Here is a 17,831-nt window from a genome sequence, read left to right as displayed (position 1 = left end):
TCCACCACCATTTAGTGCTTTATAAACTAGCAATAAGATTTTAAAATCTATCCTTTGACTAACGGGAAGCCAGTGTAGTGATCTGAGAACTGGTGTGATATGGTCCAGTTTCCTGGTGTTTGTAAGGACTCTGGCAGAGATTCCATTAAAGATTCCATCAAGTAATATGGCATAATATCGTACAGTGAACACCTCTCTTCTTTTCTGAAATTGTGCTCGACAGCAAACATATTTGTCGAAGACTTAGTGCAATATAAGCAAAGTCACTTTCCATTTCCATGCTAGGGAAAATGCATCGTAAGCAACAACGCCTGAAATAATTCCATCAAACCGAGCCCCCCCCCCGCTTCTCTCACTCATTGCCATGAATTCGTCATGTACCAAGGACAGACCTATGAGAGCACAGGTCGCTGAGTTTGAAATTCCAGCGCTTTCATTAAACTAAAAAGTCACATGGTCACACGGAGCCAGCCAATGACAGTATGTGTTCGTCATAAACAGACTGAACTGGCCAACGGGAGGATCAGGAGGGTTTTCTTTTCCTGTTGACGTCAGTAACTACCCGAGCAACGTTCCCGTGCTAGAAATTGGAGAGTTGAACAGTGTAGAAGGTGAAGGGGAAGGAGGAAGTCTGGACGGAATAGGTGACCACAAGAAAACAACGGGAAGCATATTGGATATATATTACATCACTTAGCTATGACTGTATAGGCAGAACAGTGAGCACAGACGTTTGAAAGTCATGTTGGTTGGCTGATGTTTAGTGAGATAGCTAACCTAGCTGGATTCGCTCATCAACGCTTTGGCTGAAGAACTTCATAGCAGTCCGACTAACCATTAGCGTTAACACCCAGGCTCTCCTCTACTTCCGACACAGCCCCACATAACAAGGACAGAAAACATGGTATCCTGGATAATTTCGAGAAGCATTGTGTAAGTCCTAAGACTAAATTGATCCATTTACTTTGGTAAAAATCAGGCAGCTGATGGGCTTGAGCTTTGTTAGCTTGCTTGGCCATGTCGTTCCCGTGCTTTGGCGAAGTTAACCTGAATCCTTTAATTTTCTGGATTATTGTGGAAACCTTGATTAGCAAACAGTAACCTGACGCCATAAACACGCTGTTGTTCAAATGTTTTTTGTAATGTATGGTAGATAAATAAGTTGTGGGTCTAGCTAACTAACTTGATAACTTAGCCTACCTGCTGATGTGTGTGTTAAGCTAACGCTAACGTGACCATCTTGTTGACGAATCATGACATTCACAGCGCTGCTGAGTCAGAGGATTATTAAATGTTTAAGTATTGGTAAGGTGGAACTTTTTTTTATCTGTAAACGGGTTTAAGGTACAGCTGTCATCTTGAAGATATGAGTCAACACTACCAAGTTTAACTTGACAACCATAACACTGTTAGAACACAGGAAGGGAGGCGTCCCTAAAAGAATGTGAATGGCTTTGCATGGATTTGTTGGTTACTTAACAATCCATTGTCTTATTACTGAAATTGCCTATGGGTAAGGCAGAAGTCTGAGATTCACGTTTAACATAACACAGGGATAATGGATGAATGCCCATTTTGACCCAATAGAATGTCTAACTCATAATTGATGTTTCTCACCCATATACCTCAGTCTTTCTTTGTATACATCCAAGAACAGTAGTTACATAACTGTAATGAGGATAGGAATGTGGTGGAAGAGATAGAAGGGTGTGGTGGAGAAATACAGAAAGTCTTCTGAGACAAACTGCTGAGAAGAAAATACACATAGAAGACTTTAAACTTTCAACTTATACATGCCATATTTACATTTACAAGCTATTTGAAATACACTACATGTGCCAAAGTGGTGGTTAAAGAAATAAAAGTGCACCTGTCTATTACAGCAAATATACCCTCACTTCTTAGTTTGTTAAATGACATAACCATGTCAGCATAGATTGAGATTACTCCTACTGTATTTGGGTTCATTTTATATCCATTTGAATGAACTGCATGTTTGTGGTCATTGGGTTGAAGCAGATTTTGGGGCAGGGAACCTGACAATTCTCATAGACAAACCAAAAAAATTATGTTGCTATTGTGATGAAAGAAATGTATGATTGAGGGGGGGTATAACCTGCTACCAGTCTTGATTTTAAAGGTGTGCATCTTATTTCAGTATAAACCGTTCACTGCAAAATTGTACTACAAAAAACATATTCAGTCTTTCAAATTAAAGCAGAAGGGCATTAACTACAAACCAGTATTTGTTCTGGTACACATTTTTTGCATTGTCTCTTTAATTTAGTAAATTATGTTTGAAGTTTAACTGTGAGGTTTAAAAAAAAAACTATCAGTCATCTTGATTTTGAAGTTAGGCCGATATATCAGGTTTTTAGACAATTGGCTATTGGCTCGAGCTGGAGCATTTAGGTCGATTTTATTCAGGCACTTGTGCGGGCAGCAACAAATGCTGATATGTTAACTTCCCCTTAACTCAGGAATGAGAACATGTTGCTTTGTTCAATTGCACTGAAACCACTTATTAAATTTAGTCTGTTGAAAAGTTCATATTGTAGGCCTATGTTTGTCTTTTTTGATTATATTATATTTTGAATATTTCCATTGTTCTGTTTAGATGAGAAGGCAGTGAAGCAATTTGACCTGAAACATTGCTTGAATGTATGTGTCTGTTTTAACAGTTAATCCATTAAACAAATCTTTATGTTAAATAGTTTTTCTTTCCTAAAATTAAGAAAATCTGCCATGCATATCGGCCCCAAATAATTGCCATTGCTTATTGGCCATCGGCTGAACTGGATTTTGAAAATCGGCATCAGCCTTGGAAAAACCTTTATCAGTCGACCTCTATTGTGTACATCTGCATTAGATACACAGTGCATAAACCGTGTCCTGATCTGGAATTGTCCAGTTTTAGAGGGCTAGAATTGAATTTAACTAGACACAGTGTGATACAGTGTGAGACATTATATATCGTGTTATAACCTTTGCAGTAAATGCCTGGGTGATGTTATAGCCCACAGACATCAGCCAAGCAAGTACTGTAACCTACAATAACATAATTATGGGATATTAAACGTTAAATTTGATCATATAATTTACCCCAAGCCTATCCTCTGTGATAATTATCAAATAGCACAGCCATCTGTATATTTTGTGAAACACTGCAGAACAATTAAAAAAAAACAACAGGAGGTAACTATTCTTTGCTTCATTACTACATATTACACTCTGTTATAGAAACTGTCGCTCAGAAGATGCTTTTTTTTACAGTCAAAACAAAAAAGGATTTGTTGCAGGGTTGTTGTGTTGACTTGCATCACAATGTGCAAATTTTAACTGAAAAGTACTCATGTGTTTACAAGCTCAAGCTGCAGGTATGCATGTTATTTATGACTGTGAATTTATTTATACTGTAGGGCTTCAACAACTATTATCAGTAAAAATTGATTATTGAGATAGTTGGCAACAAATGCATTTATCGATAAGTTAGATCTAGTGATGTGGCTTTTTGTGGTGGCACACAGTGACATGGGTGAGCAGCTGCAGAGATAAAAATGGCAGAAGCGAAGAAGAGTGATAGTCAGGTTTTTCACAATTAAACCGTTTTTACAATGTTATGTGGATAGTGGTGGTGCCTTGCTCTAGTTTTGCTGTCATGTGGTCAGATAATCCGTCATCCAGTAAAATGTTTATGGTTCTCAGGCCAATTGACAAAAACTTGCACATCTCACTGAACAGACAGACGTCTGTTTTATCTAATGTCAGTCCACACTCACTCTAAGACATGGACATGAGACCTATGTTACACTTAGTCTATACATACTCCACTAGAACCGAGAAATTTGTATTCCTAGGCCTGAGAGAAAACTTTTCCCTGGTTTGGGAGTTCTCACAGCTTGGCGTTCTTGCAGCTTGTTCTTGACAAATCATCTGGGCAGAACTTTTTTTCTCATGTTGTGTGTGATTGGTCAGAAATTTGAAGTGGGCGTAGTTAATGCAGAAAGTGGAACTGTTGTCATTCCCATTTTTTCCGCTGGCGGTTGTCATAGCAATAGATAGTTTTGAGGAACAGCTGGCAGAGGCGGTGAGGAAGTATGAAAATTTTTATAACACATCTTGTAAAGTTTATAAAGACTCACAAATGGCAAATAATTTGTGGAAAGCGGTAGCCTGAATGTTGTCGTAAAACATGCTGATGCGGCTCTTTTCAAATGTACCTCAGGGAAAAGCGTTGTTCATTGTGGTTAAATTGCATTTGTTTAATATAATCTAAATAAACTGCTTACTTATTTAAAGTTTAAACAATTGTAAATTGATGAGATGATTTTGTGAATCAGTTGTAAAAATGTTTAATCATTACCATTACCGAGCAAGTCAATCTAACATCAATGCTGTACATCAGCTTGTTAACATAGCTTTTTTGAAACGGAGACTTTCGTTGTTAACCAGTTTAATGAGATTAGAAAGTTTAATGGAATTAAAACATAGCCGATGTTCGCGCAGTAGAAATGGCTAATTAATTGGCTTAATTCTCATGGTGTGTAACGCTATGGGTGACATCACACTGTATAGGTCCACCCGCTATACACCGCCAATGGTAGACAAGCAATGGATGGTGTGTTGCCGGGACACGCTATGACTCTTTATTGGCACTGTGGCGAGAGTGAAAGTTGCGATTGATGCAAGGATTCAGAGAGTCTTTGTGAACTTATCCTGCTGCTATGTTATTGCCCATAGGCCACCGGGAAATGTCCCGGTGCTCCTGACAGTCTGTCTGCCACTGGCCCACATGAGGACAAGCAAGCTGTTAGGAGCAAAGTCAGGCTAATATCCCGTCTGTATTCCTCAGACAATTGTGTTTTTACATGCAGTTTATGAGGATAATGTATAGCAACGTTGAAGTGCATGTCTGAATCAGAATCAGAAAATTAATGAATTAATAAGATAATTGTTTAGTTCCTGTGCTCTATGCAGCACTATTTAAGTTATAGAAAAAGGAAGAAAATAAATAAACTTACATCTCAAATGCAGAAAACAGTAGAAAAAATACAGAAAGACACTATTTAAATACACATATTTACATATTTTAAGATTGAACAAACCAGAGAGATTGAAACCATGAACAGAGCAGGTTGAGCAGACTGAAGTTATGTGCAGCCTCAATAATAGACAGATTGATTTTCAGAGGGAGAAGTTTAACAGTTTAATGGCCACCTGCAAGAATGAATTCCTGTGGCGCTTTGTGTTGCATCCTGGGGGAATGAGAAATGTGCTTCTGTGGCTGAGCAGCACGTCATAGAGAGGGGTGTGGAAAAGTTGTCCAATATTGATGTTATCTTGGGCAACACTCTCCTGTCCCACAACATCGCTAGCACTGTGGATAAGTTTATTGGCATCCTTCACCCTGAGTCTACTGCCCTAGCACACAACAGCATAGAGGATGGTACTGGCCACCAGACTCTTAAAATATCCTCATCATCATCCAGCCGCTGTTGAAGGACCTCAGCCGTCTCGTCACTTCATTAAGGTTAATGTGCCACTCACTTTTAAGTGTCAAATTCTAGTAGTTCCTTTTGAAAGTAAAAACATTTAAGATCTATTTAACACCTAAAAATACAAAATTCATTTCTGTTATTACATGTATAGAAAACTTTATGGTTCAAATTTTGACAATAAAATGTTGAAAACAGACTTCTCTATATTCTTATGTAAAAAATTTAATTCAAATTCAATTAATCTAAAACATAATTGACCGATTAATCAACTATTAAATTAGTTGTTTGTTGCAGCCCTACTGGTTGCACTGTGTAAAGCTGAAATGTGTACAGTCTAGGCATGGGCAGTTATGAGATTCTGGCAGTATGATAACCTTAAGCAAATATATCATGGTAATTGTTATTACAGCTTTAAAACATGTTATTTTAATATGTCTGGGTAAAAAAAAAAATCAATTGAATACAATCAATTTTATTTTTAAATACAAGTAAAACTTCATTTTTTTTGATGAATCATAAAAGACACTTCATATCTCAGGAACGCTATGATGAAAAACAGTGGTTTTAAGTTTTTTGAATCTTTCAAACTGTAGAGTATATTGACACTGGAAATTAGTCATTGGCTAATATGGTCTGTCCACTGCAGTCTGTACTTCTTAGGTGTTTACAAAGTAAAAAGAACAAGTCTTTCGGGATCAGTGAGGTGCATATTAGCATTGCATGAATTCATTTGACATGGTAAAACTAAATGTATTTTTTGGCTGGTAGATGTTTCTACTACCGAATATTGAGACAAGTTGCATAGGCTAGGCTGCATTGCCAAAGATATGGAAGTATTACACAATCAGTTTTAGCAAAATACTATAGATATTCTGATAACTGATCAAGAATCAATATATACTACTGGAACAAAAGTGATATACCATTAGCTACTTTTTGATGCTGGCATCATTCTATTAAAAACCAAGGTGCTCTGGACTTTTCATGCTGTAGTTAAAAAGAAACTCTAAAGTCCAAGAATTACTTGCATTGACCTTTATTAATATTCAGCACAAATAAGTAACTGATTTATCTTCATGTTCTTTATGCTTTTTTGGCAGCATGGAGATTAAGTCTTGTGTTTGACACAAATTGATCTCAAAGCTTGATTAAAATCTGCAAAAACCCTACATATCAATATATAGCATGTATAGCAAGGCTACACTGAATGTGTGGTGTTTACTGCACACATTAGTTTCCTTACTTTGGTCTTTCAGGCAGTGCCTCCTCCCAGGCAACATAAGTGCCCTGGCAAAACTGCACCATTTCTGGGGAGAATTATTGTGTCAGAGACAAATTCTGGGAACCAGTTTCCCTTTCCTTGGTGCTGCAAAACTTATGAGCTCCAATGTAAAAATATCAAACACACAAATAAAGTGACTTGATCTGAACAACTTTGTACAGTAGTCTATCAGCGATTGCACAGAGAGTTGTGTGATAGAGGGAGATGCATCTTCAGAAAGAGATGATGCACATAATGTTTGATGGCAGTGGTACTATGGCAGTTTTTAACAATTCATTTTTCACATTCATTTTTCGTTTTCATCTAGTCTGAATGACAAAGTCACGCATTGTACAAGAAGGACTAGCCCCATCTACTGCATGCCAGAGAAAATACAGCAGCCGGAGGGGCTAGAATATATATATATTTTTTTTAATTGATATATATTTAAATATATTTTTGCACAACCTTAGTGAAATAAGTGATTGCATAAATATTCACTCCCTTCAAGTTAGTATATAGTAGATGCACCTTTGGCTGCAATCACAGCATTGAGTGTGGATAGGTCTGTCAGGCTTTTGCATTCTTTGCAAAATTGCTCAAGCTCTGTCAGGTTGCACAAGGATCAGGCCTGAACAGCCCTTTTCAAGTCCAGCCAAACTTTTTCTGTGTAGGTTTCGCTGTATACTTCAGGTTATTGTCTTGCTGCAAGGTAAATCTTCTCCCAAGCTGTAGTTCTCTTGTAGACTGAATAAGATTATCTTCCAGGATTTGCCTATATATTGTTACATTTATTTTACCCTCTACCTTTCCAAGCCTTCCAGGGCTGGCAGCCATGAAGCATCCCCACAGCCACCATCATGCTTCACAGTGGGCGCAATGTGTTTGTGGTGATGTGCAGTGCTTGGTGACCGCCAAATCTTGTCTAATGGCCAAAAGTCACCATTTTCAAAAAAAAAAAAAATTCAAAAGCACCAAATAACTTCCTTTCACTTGACCATGGAGTCTCTCACATGCCTTTTGGCAAACTCTAGTTGAAGTTTAATGTATGTTTTCTTCAACAGTGGCTTTCTCTTTGCCACTCTCCCATCAAGCTTTGACTGGTGAAGAACCCAGGCAACAGTTGTTGTCTTGGTGGCCTCTCTCACTTGTCTCCTTGCACGGCCACTCAGTCTGTGAGGACAGCCTGATCTAGTTAGATTGTCCTTCAATTTCTTGTTGGTGGATTTAACTGAACTCTGGGGGATGTTCAGAGCCTTGGAAATTTTTTTTGTATCTATCCCCTGACTTATACTTTTCAATAACCTTTCTCTGAGTTTGGAGTGTGCTTTTGTCTCCATGGCTTAATGGTATCTAGGAATACTGATTAACCACTGAGTGGGTATTCCAGAAACAGGTGTCTTTATACTACAGTCAGTAGTACACGGGGTGCATATTTATGCAATCAGTTATTTCACATACATATTTATTTAATTGACATTATTTTGTAGAAACGTTGACATTAGAGTTTTTTTTGTAATTCTTTTGTCAAAAAAGCCAAATTATATTGAACATGATTGATTTATAAAATCAGTAAAAGGGTAAAGCATCCCATGGGGTGAATACTTTTTATAGCACCTGTAAAAACTGTATTAAGGCACAGTTTAAGTGATCATAGACAGCAGGAACAGTTGTGACTTTGCATTTTATAACTTGCTATAAAATAGTTGTTGCCTGTGTTTCTGTGGACCTTGTTAGACAATGTCCTGATCATGAAATAATGATTTTGTCGGTCAGCTGTCTGTGCCACTCATTACCACATGTTGCCTGTGATACATTTTTGTTGTTTGCCGGTTGAAAAGAGCACAAAGAAATAGAGATTCAGCTGCTTTTAAGTTTTTAGGTGTAAACAGAGCTCTTGCAAAAACAACCTTGAAATGATAATGTGAAGGAAAGTTGTTTTCATATGTAAATGGCACTTTAAAATTTAGAGTTTATGTAGACATAGTCAAATGAACCACTTACTCTGTCAGCCTTGACCTAGAGTACTTAACGTGCTGGTGTGCCTAGTTTTTCTGGTTTCAGGTGAATTCATGATTGTCTCATTGGTTGTGTTTCTTCATCCATATTTTAATAACCAATTTGCTCAACTGTAATTGATATTTAAAAGTTATTTTAAGCCACCTCAGTATTTTTGTGGGAAGACTTATGGTTTTAGACATTAAAAAATGTTTAAACTTAAGTCAGTTTTTAAATGTGGGACTATTCATGAGATTAGTTTAAATGATATACGCCATTCATTTCTCTATGAGGAAATACTGTGGTAAATTTGCTGTAGCAGCACTTCTAACAACAATCCCCCCTCTGTGTTTTAGGGGAAAAGTCTTGTAATACAAATTCTTATTCCTGAAGGCCAAACCAAATGGTGGGAGCTCAAATCTGGGAGATCTCTGGATTTTCTTTGCCTTTTCTCTTACTTTTAGGTGTACCTCCTGTTTTTATTCCCTCTCTCTCCTTTTCTCTCTCTTGTTGTCCTATCCCACCACCACCACCACCAGTGGTCTGTTAGTATTAGTGTAGTGTCAGGAAACCAGAATCAAGGCCCGTTTAAAAGCAACAGGGCTATTTTCTCAGCTGTAGAGGGAGAGGGGGAAAAGTCATTGAAATGGGAAGAAGAAGAATGAAATGGGAGGTGGATATTCGGAGTAGTATTGTAGGTTGAAGGTGCCCTACTTGTCCTTAAATTGTTTCAAGAGCATTTTGGTGAACTTTTTTGTGAGAGTTGGGTTTGTGGAGAAAATGCTTCTGCTGTCTAAAATAAAGAGTGAAAAATGTAAAGAGATCTATACAGTCAGGCAGATGAATTCTTTTAAATCTGATTGATGCAATGTTATGTAAATACAGCCCAGTTCCTCTTATGTGTTGCCTGGTTCTGCCTATAGTGTGACACTCTACATTAAAGCTGCACCTGGTTGATTAATCTATTTATATCACCTAATTGGATAATAACTCACTCAATTAATCAATGGCTCTTATTTAGCTGATGGCTTTTAAATTTAGCTTGAAGTTGTTTTAATTAATTAACATGTTTGAAAACATTTGTTTGAATGTGTTATAATTAAGAGCACACAAGAGCTTTAAGTTAATGTTTAGCATGTTTAAGAATTGAGAGAAAATTGTGTGTTATTCTGAGTAGTTGAACAAATGACTATTTTAATATTCACTTAATCAGTCGACTATGTTTTTGATAAATCTGACCTATCTACCACATTGTTTAAATGGGAAAACGTAAGGTTTCATGACTTATGTCTGGGGGCGGGTGAGGCCAACATGGAGCTTGTTCATGTTGTTATTGGTAAGCTTATTTATTACTGCCTTTATTTTCTTCGCTCAGTGGTTTCAGCCATATATATATATATATATATATATATATATATATATATATATATATATATATATATATATATATATATATATATATATATATAATCACAATACAGTCATCTCAAGGTACTTTACCAACAATAAACAATGTGCAGGTTGATGGGCCCAGTAACTGCACCTTAGCAATATACAGCTCCAGGACCAGGCATACCTGCAGAAGATACAGAGAGAGAGGACAGAGAAACCACAAATTATGGGGGATAGAAGGCAGAAAGTTAGTGACATCCAATGGTGGCATATACATCATGTGAGTGGGGAGGGGTGCAGAGGAGGGGAGAGGGGAGGAAGAGAAGGTTAGAAAGAAAACGGGGGGGGAGGACAGAAGAGCTCAGTAATCATTGTGGCTTTGTTGTCTTTGTATGAACATGCTCTTAATATTCCTAATTTTGTTTCTGTCGATATTTGCTCCATAATACAAGATATTGAGGTAAATAACTGACCAATCAGGTGCATCCTTTAATCCATGTCGCCTCGTTCCACCCCTACATGGGGATGATTGATAGGTTCAATTGACTAGTTGCTTTACCCATACACCTTATGGCATTAGGCTTCCCGCGCCTCCATGGTAAGAATGGATTTGCCACTGCTTGGAAATTTAAAAACTGAAGCCCACCATTTTCTACATAGAATTAGTTGTGCATAACAGATATTGATATTTAGCCTTAGGCTAACCCCTACGACCAAGGCCAGATCAGATTGTGGTCAAAGCTTTTACCGCTCTCTTCAGGGGATGTGTACGTTCAACAAGCTTGGTGCTGATTGGCTTAGTGGTCGGCATGGGAATGTTCTCTAGACACTGCCTTATTGTCCAGATATGGTACTTCTGGCTCCACAAAAGCAACATGGCGATGTCCATAACGGCCGAAAATGGCTTAATTTTCGCTATGGTTGATGTCGCGCATGTATAGGTCCACCCCCTATACACTGTCAGTGACCTACACTCTGAGAGCAAAGTGGTCTTTAAGTTAAGAAGGAGCTTGATTGTGAAGGGCTTTGTATGTGAGGAGAAGGATTTTAAATTCTATCCTTAAATTCTAGCCAATGAAGAGGAGCTAATATAGGAGAAATATGATTTCTCTTGCTAGTTCCTATCAGGACTCTGGCATTCTGGATTGACTGGAGGCTTTTTATGGAGTTACTGGGACATCCTGTGTAGTAGAGCCCGACCAATATATTGGTATCGGCGAATATGCTGCCGATATTAACATTTTTTAATGTGCATTTAAAATGCATTTATGTATATACACTACTCACAAAAAATTAAGGATATTTGGCTTTTGGATGAAATGTATAGAAATTTTAAAAAGTTTATGCTGCAGTGATATTATATTTCAAAAGACATTTAAGTAGAAGCATGCAAGGGTGATTACCTCATCTCAAAGAATTTATTGTAACAAATGCCAACAACAGTGGTGGGTATACCACAACAAAAAATGTCAATGTTTTAATAATGTGTCATTTGCCCTTGACCATCAATTACAGCTTGACAACGACGTCTCATGTTGTTCACGAGTTGACTTATTGTCTACTGAGGCATGGCATTCCACTCTTCTTGAAGGGCATCCCTCAGGTCATTGAGGTTCTGGGGTGCAGGGGTACGAGCCTCTACAAGGCGACTCAGCTGATCCCATACGTTTTCTAGGGGATTCAGGTCTGGAGAAAGTGCAGGCCACTCCAGTTGAGGTACCCCAGCCTCCATCAACCGTTCTCTTACAATGCGACCTCGATGACCTGGAGCATTGTCATCCATGAAGATGAAATTAGGCCTGTGTTGTTCATGCAGGGGCACAATGACTGGATTAATGATGTTGTTCAAGTAGTATTGGCTTGTCACTGTACCATTGACAAGATGTAGGTCAGTTCTGTATTGTGTAGACGCACCTGCCCAGACTGTAACACCACCACCACCACCAAACGCTCGTCTGGTAACAACAGTGGCTGATGCATATCGCTCTCCTTGATGTCTCCAACATCGTTGGCGGCCATCGTTTCTGCTCAGCGTGAATCGACTTTCATCAGAGAACAGCACTGAGGCCCACTGGTCCCTCGTCCAGGGTAAATGCTCCCTGGCCCATGCAAGACGATGATGCCTGTGCCCGGTGGTGTGGTCAGGTACCCTTGCAGGTCGTCAGACTATGCTGATGTAAACGGTTTCAAATGGTCTGACGTGACACTTGGATGCCTCTCACCTACCTTAAATGTGCCTGGAGTTGAGTGGCATTCATCATCCGGTTCCGCAGGGCACTGTTCACAATAAGGCGGTGATCAGCACAGGATGTTGCCAAAGGTCGTCCACTTCTATGCCTTTCTGTGACTCTTCCTGTCTCTCTGTATCTTTGTCTCAACCTGCTGATGACACTCTGTGACACTCCAATCTCAGTGGCCACTTCCCTTTGAGAAACACCTGTTTGAAGCCTCGCAAGGTACCGTTGGTCAATTGTTAGGTGTCGTCTTGGTCTCATGATGTCAAAGTGTGAACAGTATGGTGAAGAGGACTGTTTAAATACCAATTCTAATTGAACCAGGCAATTTATTGGTTGATTCATGGATCACACCCCAGTTGTGAATTTTCCCGTTAAGCACCTTGTTATAGAACAGCAAATTATGCAAAAAGTACTGAAATGAGGAAGAATTGGACATATGCATTCAAAAGAGTAGAGAAGGTCAAATTAAGTTCACCTGTAAAGGTTTTAGTGCATTTTAGGTGCAACCTGAAATTTTACATGAAAGCTAAATATCCTTAACTCTTTGTGAGTAGTGTATATTCTGTTCATGTATACTGTATTCTATATACAGTACTGGTCAAAAGCTTGGACACACGAATTGAAATGCCATTGCTTGTGCAAGTGTATCCAAACTTTTGACTGGTACTGTACAATAATATATACATAAATAATATCGGCCAATATATGATCGGATTTGGAATTTTTTTTTTTTTTTAACTACTTAATATCAGCATTGGCATCAGCCCCAAAAAACCCATATTGGTCAGGCTCTACTGTGTAGTAACAAGTTACAGTAATTTAGCCTTGAAGTAACAATTGCGTGCACTGGTTTTTCTGCATAATTTTGAGGTAGGGTGTGTTCCTAATTTTTGGCAATATTGTGCAAGTGAAAGAAGGCAGTTCTAGAGATTTGTTTTATGTGTGAATTAACATGCAGAACGGTGAAGAGAATCGGTTCTGGCAGAGAAACTTATGGACTTCTATAACTAACTTTTGGAAGATTCATCATTAACATGAACAAATTGGACTCTGTCTGATAAATAAGATTGGAACCACTTAAACACTGTTCCTCTAATCCCAATCACATTCCAGTTTCTGTAATAAGATACTGTGGTTGATGATGTCAAATGCAGCACTAAGGTCTAGCAGGTCATGTACAGAGTCGTGTCTATTGTCTCAGGCTAAGAGAAGATTGTTGGTGGCTTTTAACAGAGCTGTTTCTGTACTGTGATGTGCTCTAAATCCTGATTGAAAATACTCAAATAGCTCAGTCCTGTGTAAGGGACCACATAGCTGCTTAGCAACAGGTTTTTCAAGGATTTTGGAAACGCCACACAGACACACACACACACATTGCTGTTCTGATGACTGACGCAGGTTGGAGTCGGTGTGGCTTAAATGTTTCTGTGTTCCACATATAAACTCCATACAATGCCGTGAGAATCACTTCTGGATATACTCTGGAGTTGTAGTTTTAACATATGCAGCCACAGCACAAGACCGTGGAGCTCACACAAGGGGCAGACTGAAACATTGATTCGGGCTAGGGATTTGACTCCATTCCACTGGTAAACAAGCAGGTGGATGGTTGCTGCGTACTATGGTTGCTATTCACTACAGTTTTTATGCACTATGGTTGCTATGTACGTTGCTGAGAAACACTGACTGTATTTTGTGACATGAGAATGAAAGTCATGCTTGACGTGAGTATTCTCAGAGTCAGTTAACTTATTCTGCTACCACATTATCACTCACAGGCCACCAGGAAATGTCCCAGTGCTCCCGACGGTCTGTCTCCCACTGGCTTACACCATGTCACTCCCTAGATATTTTACAGAGGAGCTCTTAGGAGCAAACTCCAGCTAATATCTGGTCCGCAAATGTCTGGCAAACTTGTTGTTAAATGTTCATATTTTGACAATAAGATGCTGAAAATGGACTTCTTTGTATTATTTTCTAACAATCCAATTAATCAATTATTAAAATAGTTGTTTATTGGACTGAAAAACTGAAAAGGAATTGAATTCCTGCAGAAGGTGCACTCAAGTCCAACCAGGGCTCCAGACTGACTTTTTGCTTTGGTTGCAATGCTGCGCCTAACTTTTATATTTAGGTGCAGCAACACGAATTACACGTCCATTAGCATCACAATTGCACCATTTACTGCTTTACTTTTTGTCACTTCCCACAGCTACGTAAATCTTTGTAAACAGGAGTAATGGTACACACACACACAGCATATACTTGAAATTAAAGATCTTAAATTATTTTACATTTCAACTTAAAATGTGCTTGACAAAATTGAATGCAGGCACTCATTAATTCAAATCTCTGTTTCCCCATAAATCATAAATTTTTGCCAATTTATTGCCGATTTCAAGAGATGTCTTTTTGAAGGTGTCTGCAGTAACGTTAAAAATAATGCCTGTGCCAAACAAACCCGGGCAGAGGCAGAATCGTTACAGTATGTTGAGTTAATGTTCAGTTCTTTTTAATTAGGATATTAGTATTGGGATATTGTATCATGACATAAGCTGTACTTCTTCCTCAAGGAGCACGCCAGCAAGTCCACCTCTGAATGGCTGAAGAAAAACAAAATGAAGACTTTGGAGTGGCCTAGTCAAAGTCTTGACCTTAATCCGAGATGCTGTGGCATGACCTGTGCCATGGTGTGGTTTATGCTCAAAAACCCTCCAATGTGGCTGAATTACAACAATTCTGGGGCCAAAATTCCTCTGCAGTGCTGTAACAGACTCCATTGCAAGTTATCGCAAATGCTTGATTGCAGTTGTTGCTGCTAAGGGTGGCCCAACCAGTTATTAGGTTTAGGGGGTAAACTTTTACTTTTTCACACAGGGCCATGTAGTTTTGGATTTTGTTTTCCCTTAATAATAAAAACCTTCATTTAAAAACTGCATGATGTGTTTACTTGTTATCTTTGACTAATATTTAAATTTGTTTGATGATCTAGAACATAGGTCACTAACAGGCGGACCGCGGTCCGGGTGCGGACCCAGAAGCCGCCCCATACGGACCCGGACCTACAGCCAAAACAGAAGATTGTGATTTAAAACCTAACAGGGCGCTTCTATTTCCACCGGTGCAGCTTTTTTAGACTTTACATTAGTGGAAACGCACAGACCAATTGCATGCGAGTTGAGCCATCCCACGTGATACCACTCAGCCAATCAAGTCTGTGCATTCCAGGTGGTAAACATTACGACTCTACAGTGTAAACGGCACTAGAGGCAAGTTACACATGAAAAGACAGTACAAAGAAAAAGAAAGAGAGCGATACATGTAGAAAACAAAGGGAGAGAAACTGTTGAGTGAGACGGAGAAAGAGAGAGAACTTAGTTAATGAGAGAACATTATACATATCTACAGCCATACATATATGTTCAGTTGTACGTTACATGACAAATATTATCAGAAAGTTTTTGAATTGTACTGAATTTATATGATTTGACAGTCAGGTATTGATTACATGCAGATGTTGATAAAACTACTAGGCTACTTAAATACATATCACACTAACTAGTTAGACATTATGATCTTCCAGACCTTTGCTTCAAGAAATTTTCTCTAACTGGACCTCTTTCAATTTTAGTTGAATACCCGTGATCTAGAACATTAAAGTCTGACAAACATGCAAAAAAATAAGAAATCAGGAAGGGGGCCAACACTTTTTCACACCACTGTATGTCCAATGCTGGGTCAGGGTTAGAAACCAGCATGGACACAAGACCAATGGTTGTACAGTTTAGTTTTCTTAGTGCAGAAGTGGTTCTTGGTGCGTCAATAGCAAATGTAACGGTAATATTTTTTTCATATCATGCATCCCTACTATCTTTTGCATTGATTTTGATCATTGTTTTTTTAATACATTACTGGCCTGTTTATAAGTCCCCCTGTCCTGCACATACACCCACACACAGTAAACAAAGGCAGCTTGTCCAGCCTCTCAGCTGCAGACCATATATTCGTCCTGCCAGAACTGTGTATTTTTGCATGTAAATCAGGTTAGAAAGAGACTTCTTACTCTGTGTGGTCATCAGTTGGTTCTTCAGTCATACTGTGGAGGACTGACTGAAGTCTATAATATATGCTTGAAATACATACACTATTAGAATTACAAGACAGAAAATATATTAATGTAACATTGTAAGAATTTAAGGTCTACCATTCAATTAAAAGATGCACTCATGAACGTAGCATTTATACTGCCCACAGAGAATTATAAGCAACTCTCAGCGCAAAGCTTTATAATCTATTTCAGCTCATTGTTGGGGTTTTCAAGCATGTAACTTTACTTTTGTGGCTACATTTCACAGCTAAACTAAACTATTAGATTTAAATTGATCAGGTGGACATGAACACCAGTCCAAATGATTGATAACATTCCTGTGTAGCTGGGAATGTGTAAATCGGGAACTATTGGCTAACCCCAAAACAATTTCATTAGGTGATAATATGTCATTGCTGTGTTTACAGATTGTTTTGCCTCCCCTATGAGGATTAAAAGATGATAGAGGTTGCTGAATTTTACAGGTGGCCATATATTGCAATATTTTGTTTTTACCACTTCATAGCTCTGTTAAGCTGTGTGTGTGTGTATGTATTTCTATTCTTTTACCATGTTGTACACAATAAGCAAATAAATAAGTAGCTGTACACAATAAGCAAAACAGCACCAATTACTGGAAATAAAATTTTGTCAGCAGTGCAGAATGAAACAGGCCTAAATAGATTTGAATTCAAACAATGACGATGTTGTTGGCACATAGTAAATACTATGTATGTAAATGCAGAAAAACAAAATACACTGGGCAGTGCATTGAGGAAGTGCTGAAACCTGCACTGGACCAGACATGGAACCAAAGCTCATGTTACTGCCAACCACTACTGCTCGAGAAAATTACAGAGGAAACACTGAGTCACTGTCTTGTGTTCCAGTGGTTTTTAGACTCTGGGTCAGGGCCCAACACCCAATCGTAGCAGCATAAAAATAAGTCCTTAGATTGTTCTGCAGGAACAGATGATGGTATTTAACTGGAAAATCTGAATTTTGATTGGTAAATCTCAGTTTTCCGTTGTAAAGAACAGCCAGTTTTGTTTGAGTATAAAATCACCTCACGTGTGAGGGGAATTGGTTGTGACTATAGAGATCACTCTGTAAATGTAGGGACTCAGTGCACACTTGAAATTATACTTTTATGTAAATGCAGCATATGTTTTGCATGTGCAAACCTACTGGCACATTTCAAGAGATCACACATGTTGATTAGATAATATTTACTGATTCCTGTCAGGGAAATTCAGGTATTACAGTGGTAGAGCAAGAACTATAATAAAAATAGTAAACTGAGTATTAAAAACACAGCAATAAATAAATTGGTACAAGTAAGTGAGAAATAAAACAGT

The 17,831-nt window shown here is 38.4% G+C and overlaps 1 protein-coding gene across 1 annotated transcript in view; it reads left to right on the top strand.

Annotated features, from left to right (window-relative positions):
• Positions 1–555: 555 nt before the first annotated feature.
• Positions 556–17,831, top strand: part of reep3b (receptor accessory protein 3b) — a 45,064-nt gene continuing 27,788 nt past the window's right edge. The window contains exon 1 of the mRNA XM_026315408.1: positions 556–933. Coding sequence (XP_026171193.1) covers positions 902–933 — 32 coding nt within the window. The 5' untranslated portion in view covers positions 556–901. The remainder of the gene's footprint in view (positions 934–17,831) is intronic.

This window comes from Mastacembelus armatus, chromosome 19, assembly GCF_900324485.2.
Source record: "Mastacembelus armatus chromosome 19, fMasArm1.2, whole genome shotgun sequence".
NCBI lineage: Eukaryota > Metazoa > Chordata > Actinopteri > Synbranchiformes > Mastacembelidae > Mastacembelus > Mastacembelus armatus.
Note: the sequence above shows the minus strand (reverse complement) of the source record. Positions and strands in the feature narration are given on the sequence as shown.